At 44.6% G+C, this 18,665-nt stretch overlaps 1 protein-coding gene across 7 annotated transcripts in view; it reads right to left on the reverse strand.

Moving 5' to 3' along the window:
• AHCYL2 (adenosylhomocysteinase like 2) overlaps positions 1–18,665 on the reverse strand; it is a 208,974-nt gene that overhangs the window by 8,900 nt on the left and 181,409 nt on the right. For all 7 annotated transcript variants that reach the window (XR_014712920.1, XR_014712921.1, XM_084638548.1 and 4 more), the window contains 9 exons: positions 15,650–15,756; positions 10,413–10,529; positions 7,440–7,503; positions 5,738–5,826; positions 4,039–4,109; positions 2,840–2,934; positions 1,743–1,841; positions 699–767; positions 534–612 (listed from right to left, as the gene is read on the reverse strand). Coding sequence is in view for 5 of the 7 variants with exons in the window: in XM_084638548.1 (XP_084494674.1) it covers positions 534–612; positions 699–767; positions 1,743–1,841; positions 2,840–2,934; positions 4,039–4,109; positions 5,738–5,826; positions 7,440–7,503; positions 10,413–10,529; positions 15,650–15,756 (790 nt within the window). In the remaining 2 variants the exon portion in view is untranslated. The remainder of the gene's footprint in view (positions 1–533; positions 613–698; positions 768–1,742; positions 1,842–2,839; positions 2,935–4,038; positions 4,110–5,737; positions 5,827–7,439; positions 7,504–10,412; positions 10,530–15,649; positions 15,757–18,665) is intronic.

The raw sequence follows: 18,665 nt of genomic DNA on the forward strand, positions 1-18,665 counted from the left end.
TCAAAACAAGAAAAGTTCTGGTGTCACGTAACGATGGGGAACTGCTCTGGGATTTCCAGATGTTTGGCTACTTGTGTAAGCTGTAGGATCGCTGCCATAACGAATGAAGACATGGCTGGATTTGGAAAATGGAAGAGTCTCTTAGGGAGACTGAATCCCACCCTGAAACTGAGTAGCTTCTTCACTACAATGAATGTGAATTAATTAGGTCTGACTCACTATTATAGTCAACCCACATCCTCACCCTGTTTTCTAACTGATACCCCTGTGAGGTAGGGAAGCGAGATACCGTTTTATAGAAGACAGAGCAACTTGCCAAAATCACAGCAGCAGAGCCAAGAACAGAACCCCGCTGGCCTCCCCGTTCCTGCTCTCACCACCAGACAATCCTTATCCCAAGTTAGGGGGAAAAGCTAAAACACAAAACGCACCAGAATGTGAGAGGACGAAGCCAAGTCTCCAAAAGCCACTGAGAGCCCCCACCCTGTTCCACCTCAGTTAAAGCAAAGACCAGGTGATGGGTATAACCTTACCCATTTTCTTAGGCAGCAAGTAGACGTCCTGTTTGTAGCGCCCTTCAGGGGCATTGTAGAGCTCTATCAAAGCCAGAGCCTGGGAATAAAACAACACATCTGGCTGAGTAACTCGCATGTACCATGGAGCAAGATACACCTCTTGCTCACCCAAATTCTGCTCACCTGAGTGGTTGCGGTGATGGACAATACAAAGGTGGGAACAGTGGAACAGCTCAGGTTCAACAGGCGGCCCTGAGAAATAAAATAAATAAGCTCCTTAATTCACATGGTACCTTTCAGCCTGGAGGATCCCAAAAGAAGAATATAGAAACTGCTTCAAACCATCAATGAAATGCAGCCCTGCTGGGGTGGAGCGCAACAGTCCTGAAGAGCACATAGCAACACTCAACAGAAGTGAGAAATCCTGTTCCCAGTGGAACCTGCAGGGGCTTCTAGGGACACAGGAGGTAGAAAACTCAAACGGGACTTTCAATACCGAGGCCAAGCCCTGTACTTGTGTGAAAAGGGCCATGGAATTAGCTAACAGCCCGCATCGTCAGGAGCGCACCACTTTCCCAGCCCCGTGCTGGGCACTGGCTCAGTCCCCGGGGGAGTGCCACCTGGTCAATCATCAACACCCCCATGGCGCTGCTGGAGCTTTCCCATCCGAGTACTGACTAGCCAGGCCCAGTTTAGCTTGTGAGAGCTGACGAGATCACAACCTGGGGGGAACAGAATTAGGGAGAGAGAAAGACATGCATGGGAATGCAGCCACCTGTTCCTTTGTGAAAGCCACCGGAAATATTTGACAGCAGCTTGCTGCCTTTGGCAACTTTCTTAACAGTAGGTTGTAGCCCTAGGAAACCACCATATATATAGCTCATTGTCCCAGCAGTCCTCAACTGAATCTCTGCGGCTGAGCCATCAGTGATGGCTAAAAGCTCAGTCAAACGATTTCAGAAGAATGAAATCTGACAAAATACCAGTGGGTGGGCTGCTGTGGATCACAGGCAGAGCGGGAAACACTGGAGCTGTTCGGACCATACAATATGCCAGAGGGACAGACACAGCAGGGCTTTAGGAGCAAACAAATCCTTCTGCCCAAAGAGACATTGGTGAGCTGCTTGGGCCTATGCAGCAATCTCTAGAGGTTCTTGATCTCCATGGCTCATTCAACCCTAGGCAGCCCACTAGGGTAACAGTGCCTGACCTTCATGTGCTACTTACCTCTGCCAGCAGCACTATCCTCTTCCCGTCTGGCCAGATGACATGGTCTACCTGAGATCTCACCCTTTCCCAGGTCAGCTCAGGTGTACGTAAGCTCGCCTGAAATACAGCATTTAAACAGTTCAAGCGTGGCAAAAATATCAGAAAATAGCAGCTACAGAGCAGCAAGGGAGCGGGGAAATAACACATATAATCCACTGACACTGTTCTCCAGGCCTGATCTCTGTCTCATATGTTATATGGGTCACTTATTAATTTATTGTAGGCTGGAGATCTAACAACAGCTGTAGTTTGAATTCTTCTGATTGCAAAGCTAGCTACAAAGCAGGATGAAAACAATTTACAATTGTTTACAATTTACAATCATGAACATTAGGCCATCTTGTTGCGGGTGTCATCTTTCTTTCCAGCAACATGGTGGCTGGCAGCGGGGTACAGAGAAAAGGCGACTGTCACCATGTGTCTATGGGCAAAACAAGTCTTTCTCCTATGGGACTGCTTATAGCAACAAACACCTTCTGGACTGGCACCGCAAGGAAGAGACCGTCCTATTTTCCTGCTTAACTCCAAACACAGATGAGCAGATTTAAAGTTCTGAACAGTAATTTGCATAATTTGCACCTGGATTACAAGCAGCGTGCTGAATCCCACTCTGATACAATTTTAAACCGACTTACAAGTCTCAGCAAGACCCTTAATGATTGAATAATGTGAAAGTGCTGCTCTAATTAGCTTGCTACTGGGAAGGAGGAAAAAGGGCCATTCTACTCTTCCAGGTTTTATTTCTGAAGCTAAACTAGTGTGAGCTCAGCTCTTTTGAATCCTTTGAGGACACCACTGAAGTTACGAAGACATTTTTGGCAGCACAAAATAGTTGGTAGGGGTGGAGGTCTAGCTTATTATGCAGCCTTCTCATGCCAGCCAGTCAGAACAATGAGCACTAGTCAGGCACCGCTACTATTGACTGACTGATCTCAGAAGCTTTCAACACTATTGAGTATGAGAGCGAGGAGGGATGAGGGGAATCAATGAAATGAATGTAAGAATGTAAGAAACCCCCTCCCAGGACATACACCAGAAAACAGCCCAGTTCTTACCACATCAATTTCAGTGTTGGAATGTCCCATGTTACACACAATACAACTGTTCTTCATTCTGTCTAGATGTTCTCTTGTCACTACGTTCTTGTTACCTTTAAACCCAGAAATATATGGTAATACATACAAACGCTGACATAGCTACAGTAAGTTCACCAGTACAGCCCACTCCAACCAGCTGGGTTTTACTCGATGAGAAGTTTTGGAAAAAGGCATTCATTTTTTCATGAATTTTCCAAAAACTAGAGTAAAAACTAAATTTATTACATACATATACACAGAGACAGACACACATAGTGAAGTAGGAACCTGGCTCTTTGGCCAGCAAATGAGAGGTATGCATGAATCTATTCAGATAAAATAGACTAAAAACCCTGCTCCCCAAGGAACTTCCACCCCAAATTCAAATTAAACTCTCTGGGGTTTGAATTAGCTCCCCCTCCAGTGCCTGCACACACTATATTCTGTTCTGCTGAACCATGGTACTTCCTGTTCCAAGCCACAGCCCAGAAGGACTAAAATAGTTTGAGCGTCCTCACTGTATTTCTGCAATGAGGAAGTACCGGGAACCTCTCAGAGAAGAGGATAGCAGTGAGCCTGCTCTCACAAAATGCCTAGCCCAGTTTTGCAGATGCACGAGCTTCTTGTTGTTCTAATGAGTGTCTGAACTCTTAGGTGCTTAGAGAAGACCAACTTTGTGAAGGTCTAGAAACAAGCAGGTCAAAGTCTCATGTACCGTAGCTGCTTATCACCTCATGTGAGCTAAGGTGTTCACCATACTGGACATACACAGCTCTTGGTTGTGGGAAGAGTCTGAAGTAGACTCAACAGCCTTCTGCAGTATTTACTGGGTGCAGGTAGCTGTGCTCTGGCCATTTTTCATAGCTCCATTGGCTGCTGTTCCCCAAGCTAAGCAAGCTAAAGGTGACAGATTAAGTGTGTTCCTGGACTGTCATGAGCAGAGCCAAAGCTCCAGCAGCCAATGACAGTGTATGGGTCTGTGACCAGCAACTAATGTGAAAGTGCCTCCTTGCTTGGCAGGCTATCATCGGCTGCTGGGAGTTAGCAACTTTACCAGTATCCTATCAGTACCCGTTATTTTTATTCTATCGCTGCCCAACTCCAAGGGGAGGGGTTTGACCAGCCTATCTAGTACACTTCACCTTACAGGTACTCCCACTTCCCCGTGATATACGTACCTGTACAGGTGATGACAATGTCAACTTGTCTGATAACCTCATTGAGTTTCACAAGGCGGAATCCATCCATACTGAGAGAGGACAGAGAAAAATGTATAGAATCTGAGGATTGGCTGAAACGTACCAGACTCAAACACCCCAATGTGAGTCTCAGCTACTGACATTAACCCTCTGGGGCCAGAGATTGGGAATGCCTGATGCAGCACACTGATGGATTTGTAGTAGCACCAAGAACAGTGCTGGCTAGAGGACCTTAAGTGGGGTTGTGGGAAAAGTGACACTTTGAAAGTGACACTGTGGGGTTCCATGTCCTCTATCATTCCAGATGAAAGAGTTTCAAGTATATTCCAAGATGGCCTTTCTAGCTGTCAACCCTGCAAACTGCACTTGGGATCTGAAAATCCATCTCTACAAACAATACAGAAATTAGGTCAATGTTTTCAAACCTGGCTGCCTAACTCCATACTTAGGCACCAAAATTAGTGGCCTAAACAGCTCCTACTGACTTCAGTGGCAATTGCAGGTGTCAGCATATCTGAAAACAAGGCCATATTTCTTTAGGATCCTAAATATGGATTTATGAATGTAACTCCAGGACTTCTGGCTTGAAACATCTGGGTTTAGACTTTTTCCCATGGTAACCACCCAATCCCCCTCATTAAAATCCCTCCTGCGATATTACTTCTATGATGCCCATGAGGTGTATGATCATAATTACAATAAAACATAAACACAAGTTGTTTCCTCCTCTGGGTTTCTCTGTGTCTCCCATCCTCTCTATGGCTGTCTTTTACAGGGTAAAGGGCTGTCTATCTTTGTGACTTGTACCGTGCTGGATATATTGTTGGTATGAAGCAATCAAATTAACAATAAATTGATGCATAAGGCAGAAAGGTCACCAGCTCACTCCTTTACAGCTGGATTGTCTCTTGCAGGTTTGTGCATGTTACCAAGCAGATAGGATCAAAGATGCATGGATCAGCTCTGCTGAGTAAGCAAAGCCTAGTAGTTACTTTTCTGACCATAACTGCACTTTGGAAGTTAGATGTTAGAAGGAAAGAAGCTGGTGTGTTTAACAAGGCCCTAAATCTCCTGGTACTTTGCAAAATGACTACCGTACCTTTCCAACCCCTTTTAGCTGCAGTTCTTAAGCATAAGTGGTATCTCCACAATAAGCCAGATTTCATTTGGAGAAAATGAGGCCAGAGATCATTGCAACACCCGCACATGAGAGGATAGCTCTGTGCTTTCAGCCCCAGTTACAGCACCAGGATTTGGAATGTATGATCTGTAACTGGATGATGTGAGAAACTGACATGTTCCTTCAGTGGACTCCCCCACTGAACACAAACTGGGGCAAAATATGATATTCAGAATTAAAATTCTAATATCACTACAATCCATAACAATCTGGCAGTCTCACAGTCACTAAACCTTCAACTGCCTCTTAAAACGTCTGCTATCTCTCATAGTTGAGCTGGCTTATCAGTAGATAGAGATTAGCAGGCTGTTCCTGAGGAAAGTGACCCATTACTGATAGCAGCTGTGAGCAACAGATCACCCTGAACCTGTGGAGCTGGGACAAAGTCATTTTCAGCACTCCTCCAGAGAGTGATTGACACTGACGGGATCCTGGCCCCAGTCTTACTCTGACTGAGTACAACCTATGGAAGGAACCAGACTCCCTGCTGCCCCTTACCAGGCTTGCAGGGCACAGATGGGATCGATCTCTGTCACATACACTATGGAGCCCATGGCCTTCAAAGCAGCACAGCAGCCCTTTCCAACCTGCAGAGGGAGACGAGCACAAGGGAAGAGGATGAGATGCCAATATTACCACAGTGCACGGTATAGTACGGCCAAGCACAGTCTGCTCCCGACAGAAAGGTGAAAATCTCCCCTTCTCTGTATTCAGCCACGCCACACCCTGCTGATGTACGATGAACTTAACACACGGGGGAAAAAAAAGTCCCTTGAAATATGGAGCATAACTAACTTTGCCGCAGTGTTGCCAGAGATAGGATCCAAAGCAAAACCCCAGAGCCAAATGAAACCCAACTTTAGATGAGGCTGGATCTGCCCCAAACTTTGTGGCCGGTACTAGAGAGCATTGCATTAAAATCCTGGATTCGGTTTAATTCCAGGAACACGAGGGATCTGGATCAGGCCCTAATTTTAGTAACAACATAACCAGATATTTGAAAAATTCCATTATAGTACCACACAGTTCCTTTTCTTCATACCTCCCACCCCTAGAAAGCAGCAAGCCTGGTGCATTAAAAAAAACACCAAACTTCTCACTCTGGGAAAGTCTAAGGCCATGTCTATACAACAGATGCTACAGTGGCATCGCTATGTGGCCATCGCCATGCTGCTGTAACCGCATGGCATAGATGCACACTACAGTGACAAAAAGGGTTTCTCCACTGTTGTGGGAACTCCACCTCCACGAGTGATGGTAACTGGGTTGATGGAAGCATTCTTTCATACACCCAGTTGTGTCTATACCAGGGGTTAGGTTAACATTATTACAGTGCACCGGATGTGGATTTTTCACACTCCAAGCTCTGTGGCTTTGTCGACCTAAGTTTTAAGTGCAGACCAGACCTAAGGGGTTCTTACAACCTTTAATCTATTTGGATAGCTCAATATCAATGTTTTAATTTCCCAGTGTTTACTAACTTTACCCTTTACACACTCAGGAAACCTCATAATGGAATTCAAGGGCATGGCTGACTGGCCAAGAATTCCCCGAATATGTTTGATTGTGCAATCATTCCACAGGCTTAGTGGAACATGTGATCACCAAGTGCACTCAACTTTTTAGATCAGAGTCGAACCACCTGATGTTTGAATCATGTGAAATGATTTGGGGGTTCTCAGTCCAGATCAGAACACACCCCACTATAACAGCTACTAACTAGTCCACATGTTGGCAGCCCCAGCTGAGGGAGGGGGTTGGAATATGGAGACTGAACTCCCTACTTTCATCTACAGAGATGAACCCTCCAGATCAGGTGTGAAAGCTCATTGGCAGGTCAACATTAAGATGGATTAATTGATCTTTCTTGACCATATTTCAGTGTGCAATGCCACAGCACACATCTCACCCCCCCACCTCTCCCCAGCATCAAACTTCTAAGTACTTTTAAAAATCTATTGGTACAAGAAAAGAAAAATGCAGAGAAATTGTAACAGGGGAAAAACCCTTCATTATTGTCTAATTGGGCTCATTATTTTAAAAGCAAGTTTTAACATAACTGCAGATGAAGACAGAAGCCACGGAGATACAAAGCACGCTAGGATCAAGCTACGAGAAGAGAAGCCCTAATTTTATGTGCAGCAACCACTTGATGTAACACACAAAGCAAATTCTGTGTGATGAAATATTAAAGTTTTACCTCTCCATAGCCACAGACCACCACTTGCTTTCCTCCAAACATCATGTCCGTCGTCCTTTTAAGGCTAAGAAAAAGTGCAAGAATTAAAACAACAGAGATTAGACGCAACCCCCAATGCCAGGGTATAAAACTTAACACAGGCCAGTATTTAATGGGCAATAATGATAACGTCTCAGAAATAAGACTAGTGCTGCTACAGACAGGGTTTTTGGGCTCAGCTGATGGGAAATCCCCTCTGTCAAAGCCTATTCCATCCCACAGACAACACTGCATTTGGTGGGCTGACCATGTTCCTTTGCAGGACCACTGAAAGAATCCCAGATTTCTTCCCCGAAGTATAATTGTCTAAATGGATACATGTGTAAATCCTTTGGATCTGAAAGGGAATTACAAGTGTGTATTTCAAGGGCAAAATCTGGCCCATTGTTTCTTCTGGGGATCACAAAGTGGGAACCTCAAGGCCCCTCCAGAACCAGTCTTCCTCATGATAGCACAGAGTGCTACCACCCAAGGCCTGGGGCTAGAACGAAGGAGAATTTTCTACACAATGGCACCCAGAAGAGACTTGCTAGGGAAGACAAACAGTGGTTTCCTGACACAATCCTGATGATTTGTACAAATAAGACTCTTCCTTCCAGTCTGTTTCTTCTTAGCTCTTCCTAAGAGTGTCCTACATTACAGCCTATTTTTAGCATGAAAGTGAATAGGTTAGCAGTGTGGGGAAGGCAAAATTCCCTTACTTTCCCAATGAATTTAGACAGAAATCCCTGCAGATTTAGCTGCACTTTTGCACAGATTTTCTCTGGCCCAGTTTAAGAGGTCTGAGAGAGGCTTTATATTAGAGCTCAATTTACTTACGTCTATTACAATTCAACGTGACACAGCAAGATAATAAGGAGGTGTTTTGAATGTCTACATTGCAAATAGAAAAGGAGGACTTGTGGCACCTTAGAGACTAACCAATTTATTTGAGCATAAGTCCTCCTTTTCCTTTTGCGAATACAGACTAACACGGCTGTTACTCTGAAACCTACATTGCAAATAGTCACTGATCATTAACACATGCTACATACACACAGGTGCACCTAACTTCTCATTCTGTCATGATGAAAATCTGGAAGCAATTCTTCCTTCGACTGTAAGACCCCTGGGGCAGGGACAGTGTTTTCATTACACTCATGTACTTTGTCCAGCACAATGAGACCCTGATCCCTGACTGGGCGTCTAGGTGCTGCTACAATGTAAGTAACAGTAGTTATATAAAACAGTTGTATTAGCCCTAAGAGCCATTTAGTTTCACAAAACTACTTTAAAGGCACCCAAGAGACTTTGACATAAGTCATTCTATATCTAGTCACCTATATGCCCTGCATCACTAGAATTTGTAAAGGGCTCAGGAGAGATCGATTGTATTTGAACACCCTGGGAAGGCAGGGAAATATTATCATCCCTTTTTGCAATGGTGGATTGAGGCACAAAGATTCAGCAACCTGCCCAAGGCCACACAGCAAGTGTATGGCCAAGCTAAGAATTGAACTCACATCTTCTGAGTCTGAGCCAGTGCCTTAGTCACAAGACCATCGTTCTCATGTCATCCAAGGAAAGAAAAAAACAAATGAAAGCACAAGATTCACTGATGCAGGAGGCTAGCGTCTACTGCTGGGGCTGGATTTGCAGTGCTGGACCCTAAAACTGATGGGAACAAATCTTCTGATTTAAGGCATCGGCTGATCACCACAAGATCAGAAGTGTTTCTGTCCCAGTTCCCCTGCACAGCGTGAGCGCTACTGATTAGGTACAATATTGGGGAATCTCTACCTTCCACTGAAACATTAGGTATTAGGCAATGAAGGACACGGGATGTTAGATTAAATGGAAAAATGGTCTGAGCCACTAAGGCAAATCCTGTGTTCTTACAAGAAATTAAACTTTAACATTTCCACATGACCCCTTAGAACATTAAGAATGGCCATACTGGGTCAGACCAATGGTCCATCTAGCCCAGTATCCCGTCTCAGACAGTGGCCGGTACCAGAGTTTCAGGGGGGTGTACAGGTCAGCGCAATTTTGGAGTTATCTACTCCTGTCTTCTCCTCCAGGCTTCTGGCAGTCAGAGCTTTAGGATCACCACGTGCATGGGGTTACATCCCTGACCATCTTGGCTAATAGCCATTGATGGGCCTGTCCTCCAGGAACTTATCTAGTTCATTTTTGAACCCACTTATACTTTTGGCCATCACAACATTCCATGGCAATAAGTTTCACAGGTTAGCTGTGGGTTGCGTGAAAAGGTATTTCTTCTTGTTTGTATTAAACCTGCTGCCTATTCATTTCATGGGGTGAGCCTGGGTTTTGAATTGTGGGAGAGGGTAAACAACACTTGCCTATTCACTTTTTCCACTCCATTCATGATTTTATAAACCACTATCAGATCCCCCCTTAACCATCTCTTTTCTAAGCTGAACACCCCTAATGTTTTTCATCTCTCCGCATATGGAGCAGTTCTGTACCCTTGAGAATCTTTGCTGTCCTTTTTTTTAAACCTTTTCCGGTTCCACTGTATCCTTTTTGAGATGGGTGACCAGAACCAGACACAGTATTCAAGGGGTAGGCGTACCATGCATTTTATAGTTGCATTATAATATTTTCTCATTTTCTATCCCTTTCCTAATAGTTCCTAACATCGTCAGCCTTTTTGACAGTTACTCCGTGTTGAGCTGAGGTTTTCAGAGAACTATTCACAATGACTCCAGATCTCTTTCTTGAATGGTAACAGTTAATTTAAAACCCATCATTATATAGGTATAGTTGGGTTGATTTTTTCCAGTGTGCATTACTTTTCACTTATCAATTTTGAATTTCATCTGGCATTTTGTTGCCCAGTCACCCAGTTTAGTGGACTTCTGTCTTTTCTAAACACACCCAAGCATGGAAGTCATACAGAGTGCTCTATTTAGTCAGGGAGCTACATACCCATCAAGAATGGATTCTCTGCAGCAGTAGAGGTTGTCGAACTTCTGTTTGGTGACAGAGTCGTTGACGTTCATAGCTGGGACACAGAGTTTTCCAGCTTTAGATAACTGGTATAACCTGTAAGGAATAAGGGAGAGAACAGGAGAATGAAAAACGAACTGAGAAAGGTTTTCCTATATTCTGCCTCCAAATGCTCTTACCTCTCTTGATTAGCTGGTAAGGACTGGCACACATCTCCATAGCCAAAGTTAGCACCTACCTGTGGACATCCTCCCAATTCTAGCATGGGAGGTATATCCCTCATTTCGTAAATGCATTTATGCTTGTCCCGTCCAGAAAAATTGCCAGTACCAGATTAGAATCTAAAGCATGTTCTGTCCTTGGCTCCTTTACATTTTTATCAAGTGCATGACAGCATGCTTCTTCCAACTTCAGATCAATACCCTTTGGTGCCCTTTCAACGCAAAATATGTGTGTTCCTAGAGCCCTCCTCCCACACTTCTTACAATTTAGGTGCAAGTAGTAAGAGCTGGTCAGAGCGAGAGACTTAAAACAGCCTTACAAAGTGCAACCACTAAGATGGGTATTTGGACCAAATCACTTATTTTAAATGGCACAGTCAGCACAGGTTTCAGAGTAACAGCCGTGTTAGTCTGTATTCGAAAAAAAGAAAAGGAGGACTTGTGGCACCTTAGAGACGAACCAATTTATTTGAGCATAAGCTTTCATGAGTTACAGCTCACTTCATCGGATGCATACTGTGGAAAGTGTAGAAGATCTTTTTACACACACAAAGCATGAAAAAAATACCTCCCCCCACCCCACCCCACTCTCCTGCTGGTAATAGCTTATCTAAAGTGATCACTCTCTTTATAATGTGTATGATAATCAAGTTGGGCCATTTCCAGCACAAGTCCAGGTTTTCTCACCCCCCCCCCCACAAACCCACTCTCCTGCTGGTAATAGCTTATCTAAAGTGACCACTCTCCTTACAATGTGTATGATAATCAAGGCGGGCCATTTCCAGCACAAATCCAGGGTTTAACAAGAACGTCTGGGGGTGGAGGGGGGTAGGAAAAAACAAGGGGAAATAGGTTACCTTGCATAATGACTTAGCCACTCCCAGTCTCTATTCAAGCCTAAGTTAATTGTATCCAATTTGCAAATGAATTCCAATTCAACAGTTTCTCGCTGGACTCTGGATTTGAAGTTTTTTTGTGGAACACAATGCCATCCACAGCCTCAGAAACAACTCTGACATCATAATCAAAAAGGCTGACAAAGGAGGTGCTGTTGTCATCATGAATAGGTCGGAATATGAACAAGAGGCTGCTTGGCAGCTCTCCAACACCACTTTCTACAAGCCATTACCCTCTGATCCCACTGAGAGTTACCAAAAGAAACTACAGCATTTGCTCAAGAAACTCCCTGAAAAAAGCACAAGATCAAATCCGCACAGACACACCCCTGGAACCCCGACCTGGGATATTCTATCTACTACCCAAGATCCATAAACCTGGAAATCCTGGGCGCCCCATCATCTCAGGCATTGGCACCCTGACAGCAGGATTGTCTGGCTATGTAGACTCCCTCCTCAGGCCCTACGCTACCAGCACTCCCAGCTACCTTCGAGACACCACTGACTTACTGAGGAAACTATAATCCATCGGTGATCTTCCTGATAACACCATCCTGGCCACTATGGATGCAGAAGCCCTCTACACCAACATTCCACACAAAGATGGACTACAAGCCATCAAGAACACTATCCTCGATAATGTCACGGCTAACCTGGTGGCTGAACTTTGTGACTTTGTCCTTACCCATAACTATTTTACATTTGGGGACAATGTATACCTTCAGATCAGCGGCACTGCTATGGGTACCCGCATGGCCCCACAGTATGCCAACATTTTTATGGCTGACTTAGAACAACGCTTCCTCAGCTCTTGTCCCCTAACGCCCCTACTCTACTTGCGCTATATTGATGACATCTTCATCATCTGGACCCATGGAAAAGAAGCCCTTGAGGAATTCCACCATGATTTCAACAATTTCCATCCCACCATCAACCTCAGCCTGGTCCAGTACACACAAGAGATCCACTTCCTGGACACTACAGTGCTAATAAACGATGGTCACATAAACACCATCCTATATCGGAAACCTACTGACTGCTATTCCTACCTACATGCCTCCAGCTTTCACCCTGACCACACCACACGATCCATCGTCTACAGCCAAGTTCTGCGATACAACCGCATTTGCTCCAACCCCTCAGACAGAGACAAACACCTACAAGATCTCTATCAAGCATTCTTACAACTACAACACCCACCTGCGGAAGTGAGTAAACAGATTGATAGAGCCAGAAGAGTTCCCAGAAGTCACCTACTACAGGACAGGCCTAACAAAGAAAATAACAGAACGCCACTAGCTGTCACCTTCAGCCCCCAACTAAAGCCCCTCCAACGCATTATTAAGGATCTACAGCCTATCCTGAAGGATGACCCAACACTCTCACAAATCTTGGGAGACAGGCCAGTCCTTGCCTACAGACAGCCCCCCAACCTGAAGCAAATACTCACCAGCAACCACATACCACACAACAGAACCACTAACCCAGGAACCTATCCTTGCAACAAAGCCCGTTGCCAACTGTGCCCACATATCTATTCAGGGGACACCATCACAGGGCCTAATAACATCAGCCACACTATCAGAGGCTTGTTCACCTGCACATCCACCAATGTGATCTATGCCATCATGTGCCAGCAATGCCCCTCTGCCAGGTACATTGGTCAAACTGGACAGTCTCTACGTAAAAGAATAAATGGACACAAATCAGATGTCAAGAATTATAACATTCATAAACCAGTCGGAGAACACTTCAATCTCTCTGGTCACGCGATTACAGACATGAAAGTTGCGATATTACAACAAAAAAACTTCAAATCCAGAGTCCAGCGAGAGACTGTTGAATTGGAATTCATTTGCAAATTGGATACAATTAACTTAGGCTTGAATTGAGACTGAGAGTGGCTAAGTCATTATGCAAGGTAACCTATTTCCCCTTGTTTTTTCCTCCCCCCCCCCCCCCCCCAAGATGTTCTTGTTAAACCCTGGATTTGTGCTGGAAATGGCCCACCTTGATTATCATACACATTGTAAGGCGAGTGGTCACTTTAGATAAGCTATTACCAGCAGGAGAGTGGGTTTACCAGAAGGAGAGTGTGTGTGGGGGGTGGGGGGGTGGGGGGGGGAGAAAACCTGGATTTGTGCTGGAAATGGCCCAAATTGATTATCATACACATTGTAAAGAGAGTGATCACTTTAGATAAGCTATTACCAGCAGGAGAGTGGGGTGGGGGGAGGTATTTTTTTCATGCTTTGTGTGTGTAAAAAGATCTTCTACACTTTCCACAGTATGCATCCGATGAAGTGAGCTGTAGCTCACGAAAGCTTATGCTCAAATAAATTGGTTAGTCTCTAAGGTGCCACAGACAGCACACTGACTGCAACGTAAGGCAAGTTACAATCATGCTGTAGTATGTGCTGTGTTGAACTTTTTTTACTGGCAACAGACAGAAATGCATCTCTCTGTGGAAGTACTCAGCTATGATTAACTACTATGAGAGTGAAAACATAAACAAGATAACAAATCTAAATTCTAGACTACAAACAGGAAGAGAACCTGAAAGTATTCAATTGTTATGTGTAGGGCTTTGGTACGGAGCTCGGAGCTGGAGTGCGGAGCAGCTCCGGAGCAGTGGAGCTGCAGGTTTTTGCCTGGGGCTGGAGCGGAGCCGGAGCACAGCTCCAAAGCCCTGGTTATGTGTTCAAGAGTTGGCTGGTATCCTGCAAACCAGAATGTGAACTATCAGCTCTCTCACAAATATACACTGAGTACAATTATGCCTTCTCCAGAAGACTTTCTTCTTGCTCTCTACTGTTTACCACAACCTGGACAACACTTCTGTGCACAGACTGCCCAACTGTGTATTTCCTTCATTGCACACTCTGACCCATCTACAAGCCTCAAGTGTTAGCTCCCAGATACAGTGATTTCCCATACCAAATGCTTCAAAAACTAAACGTGTCCATTTGGATGAAAAGTTTTGTGTTCCCTGTGTGCGTCCCATCAGCATCCTTAACTCAGACCTTAGCCACTGAAGCAAGAATGCAGGGAGTTACCCTTAACCTTACTTTGCTCTCTACACATCTGCCTTGCCCATACATCTCTGACTGCCACTGATAGAATACTGTCAAATCAGGTCCTTTTCTTCACCCTGCCTCTGCTGAAATCTTAATCAGGTTTCAGCCAGCACTTCCTATCTCCACAGTTTCAATTCCCTTTTTCACAGCATGCCTAGATCCCTATTCTTCAGCCAGTTTCGAGAGCTGCAGCCATATTATGCTCTCACTGCAAGAAAAAAAAAAGACTGTTGCCCTCATCCTCTGCCACCTTTGCTAGCTTCCCATTCCTCCCTACTGTTCTGACTCACCTTCCCTACCTTGCAATCCATCGCCTCCTCCAACTGAAAACTGACTTGCTGATTTGCTCAAACCACACACTTGCTCAGACCTTCCTTCTGATTTTGTTAATCACTTTCCCACTACTCCTCTGCTTCCATAGGCTGAGGTATGGGTGTCACGCATTTATGCTGACTTGTCTGTCTGGAATTCTCCCCCTCCCTCAAGCTATGGAGTCATTTCCTCCTACAATCTCACTCCTTCCCGTGCACTTCAGTTTGAGATTGACTCTAAGCTTCTCACTTTTGCCAAAGCCAACTACACTTTCCCCTTGCACTGTAACACCAATCCTCACTCCTCTTCTCACCGTCCCTTCCTCTTCACATCCCTGGCAAGGCAGGCACGTATTATTCCCATGTTACAGACGGGAAAAAGAGGTTAGATGTTTTCTCAAGCTCACACAAGAGTCAATGGCAGAATCAGAATAAGAACTCAGAAGTTCCTACCTCCTAGTCTCAGGTTCAGATCATTAGACGTTTTCAAGTTTATTTTTAGATGGGGAGAGTAAATGTGACTTTTTATTTTTTAAGAGCTAATCCACACCAACAGGAAACTACTGCAAGGCTGTATTTGTAGGATCAAAGTTCAGGCAACAGGCTGAGATATGGTATGTCACAGCTTCTTGTGAGTGCTGAGTATGTGAGACACACACAGGATCCTTTTCCCAGAGGGCTATGTGCTTGCTGTGGATACAGCTCCATTACCTGTGGACCCCAGTCACACTCTCTTCTACTATCCCCTTGATCTTCTTAAACATGTTGGGGTATTTCTTGTAAATCCAGTGGGTCAGGTCCCCTCCATCATCCAAGATCTGTAATGAGAAAGTTGCACCAAGTCACTGTACTGAAAACCAGCGAGGCCATTGACCTCCTTCGTTAATAACACCACAGGTAAATTATTCACTGAATTCCAGCTTCTGAAGCAAGTCCACATCTTGGTATGATGTAGGCCATAGGGCCGTTGCAACACCCCAGACAAAGCCAAGACAAGGACTATTCAATGGAGCAATGACACTTTGGTTACATTTTTGTTTAATGAGGCTGGAGAGGGACTGCTCAGGCCCTCAGGATTTATCCTCAGATTAGGGACAGCGCAAACAGCAGCAGTGCAAGCTCCAGCAGGAGGGACCATCTCTGGAAGTGACAGGGAAATGTTTGTTGACCATAGCCCAGTCTCTGGCCTTTCTGCTCTGACTGTGAACAGTGAGGCCAACTAATGACAACTGTAATAATAATTTTATATTGGGAAACCCACTGTGTTTCACATAGGCCACTGAACAGTCTTTAGTCAGTAACTTTTGGTCACACCCTACCCAGGCTGGATTTGAATTTGGAACCTAGAAATACCAGGCTTCCTAGCAGCTCACCAATCCCCTGAACCATCCAGTCCCTCCTAATGAACCACTTTACCAAAGGAGATAAAAGCCACATTATAAAAGACATTCCTTATGGAATGTGCTCCTCATGGTGGAATGTTAATAGCCAAACTTATTGCTTTATTAAAACAATTAAAATGAGCAGATCTGCTTATGCTGGTGTGATGCTAAATACAAGTTAAGTGCTCTCTGAAAAATTAATGCCTTACTACGGACCATAATTCAGCCTAGAATCCTAGAAATTAGAGACGGAAAAAGATCTCAAGCTTTCTAATCCAGTGAGCTATGGCTCCCTTGGGGACCCAGAAAGGGTTCACAGGGGAGTGTTTGGGAATTTGTTTTTAATTGATATGCCCATTTTTGTTTTTTTTTTTCTAATTAAGAAACTAATAAAATAAGCTTAACAATCACCTGTTTTACCTATGGGTCTGCATCTTATGCTGCAGCTGCTGTGGTGCTGGCAGCCTCTCTCTGCCCTCCACTCCTACAGGGGGCTTCCAACAGGGAGACTTGCTGCTCTGGGACGCTTTCAGCAGGAAGTCTCCTGTCTGAAAGCCCCCTGCTGGAGAAGAGAGAGAAGGGATACTAAAACAGTGCTGCCTGCGGCACCAGCATCGGCCAACAGGGCAATGGGGCGGGGCAGAGGAAAAGACAGGTGCATTTTACTTTACAATGGGACAGTTTTTACTAAGTGCTAAGTCTACATGTTGCAAACATTGGGCTGAAGATGATGATGATTTTAATGCAGTTAAGCAGAAAAGGAAGAAAAGTAGACAATACGATGATAACTAGAGGATGTTTGGATTTTCATGTCTTGTGTCCAGGGCCAGTTGCCAGAACAAGCTAAGAAGAATCAATATTTTGCACTGCAGCTACATGAATCCACAGACACAGCAAACATGGCTCAGCTTCTGTGTCATGTGAGATTTATCCAAGCAGGTGCAATAGTGGAAGAACTTTTATTTAACAGGCCCATTCTTGTCATTAAAATCTTAGGCTGTGTCCAAACAAATCAAAAATCCATATTTTCAAATGATAGTTTTAAAAATACTGATAAGATTATATAATTAAATAAACTATGTAGTTGAATAAAGATGCAAAACTGTCTAGTGACCAACTTGAAACTAGTGTCTGAACTCTTGTAGCTTCCTGAGTTGGTAAAAAAAAAAAAAAAAAAAATGTTATCTGGTACTGGGGAGCCACTCAATTTTAAAATATCTGTAGAGAAGCCACAGTACTGAAAAGTTTGGAAGCACAGTTCTAATGCACCCATGGCCGGTGTTATATAAACTCAACTTAAGGTAGCACATGAGAATGTAGTTACCAGGCAGTTACTAAGTACATGTAATCAACCATAAAGATGTAGCACAGGCTACAATAAACTAGGGTGAATGTCCAGATACTCCTTGACATTAGTTGATTTTATTTTTAGGGTTTTCTGCGGCATACAATAGCATCTGCAAGATGGATCAAGGCTTTTCAGACAAAAATTTTATCTAACACAATGTGATTATAATCACTGTCTGCTGTCATGACCGGGACATGGGTGTGACCTTGTGGTCAAAGTAGGAGTCAGGCTGTGTCTGACTCCAGGGGATCAGAGTCAGAAATAGGCCAGAGGCGAAACAGAGTCAAGTGTCGGGAGGCAGGCAGGATCAGGTTACCAGGAGACCAGAAGAAGGAGACAAACTTGAGAGCAGAACCACAGATCAATAACCAAAGTCAGGTCAGTACAGGATTCCAGGAAGTGAAGCCAGGTGAGCAGGCAACACAAGGCACACAATCCAGAGCAACATGGATCCCAATTGCACGGACAACTTCCTGTTCCTGTGCTGGGTTAAAATAGGGGCTGTGGACCAATCGGGGCTCCCCCAGTGTTCTGCCAATCATCTCCCAGAACTGTGTCTGAGCTCAGCTCCCATTCTGACAACAGTTAGCAAGTCCCTGTGTGGCAGGCTAGACCCTGCTGGCACCAAAAAGCCCTAAAGACCAGAGTTCAAGACCCATGGTCCCTGATGTGTAGTGACTGGAGGGCCACAGAAAGGATTAGAAAAAGCCACCTAACAGAGATTCTCAAGTGGTAGATCCCTGTCTTTATGGTCCCCTTCCAAATACCCTGGCCCCAATCCCCACTACTTCCAATTACACTCTTTCAGCTAATCCTAACAAGTGCACAAAAAGGATGGAGAGCTCTGCAAGCAATTCTGGGCTTGTATATTGGGGTGTCTAAGGGATCCAGTATGTTCCATTAGCTCACAGCACCCCTCTACTCTGTGTGCTGAGTGCTCACGTTACATACAGCATGCCAATCACTGTCATCTCTGCATCCCAACAGCCAGGCGATA

Source organism: Lepidochelys olivacea, assembly GCF_965140295.1.
Source record: "Lepidochelys olivacea isolate rLepOli2 genome assembly, chromosome: 1".
Classification (NCBI taxonomy): Eukaryota; Metazoa; Chordata; order Testudines; family Cheloniidae; genus Lepidochelys; species Lepidochelys olivacea.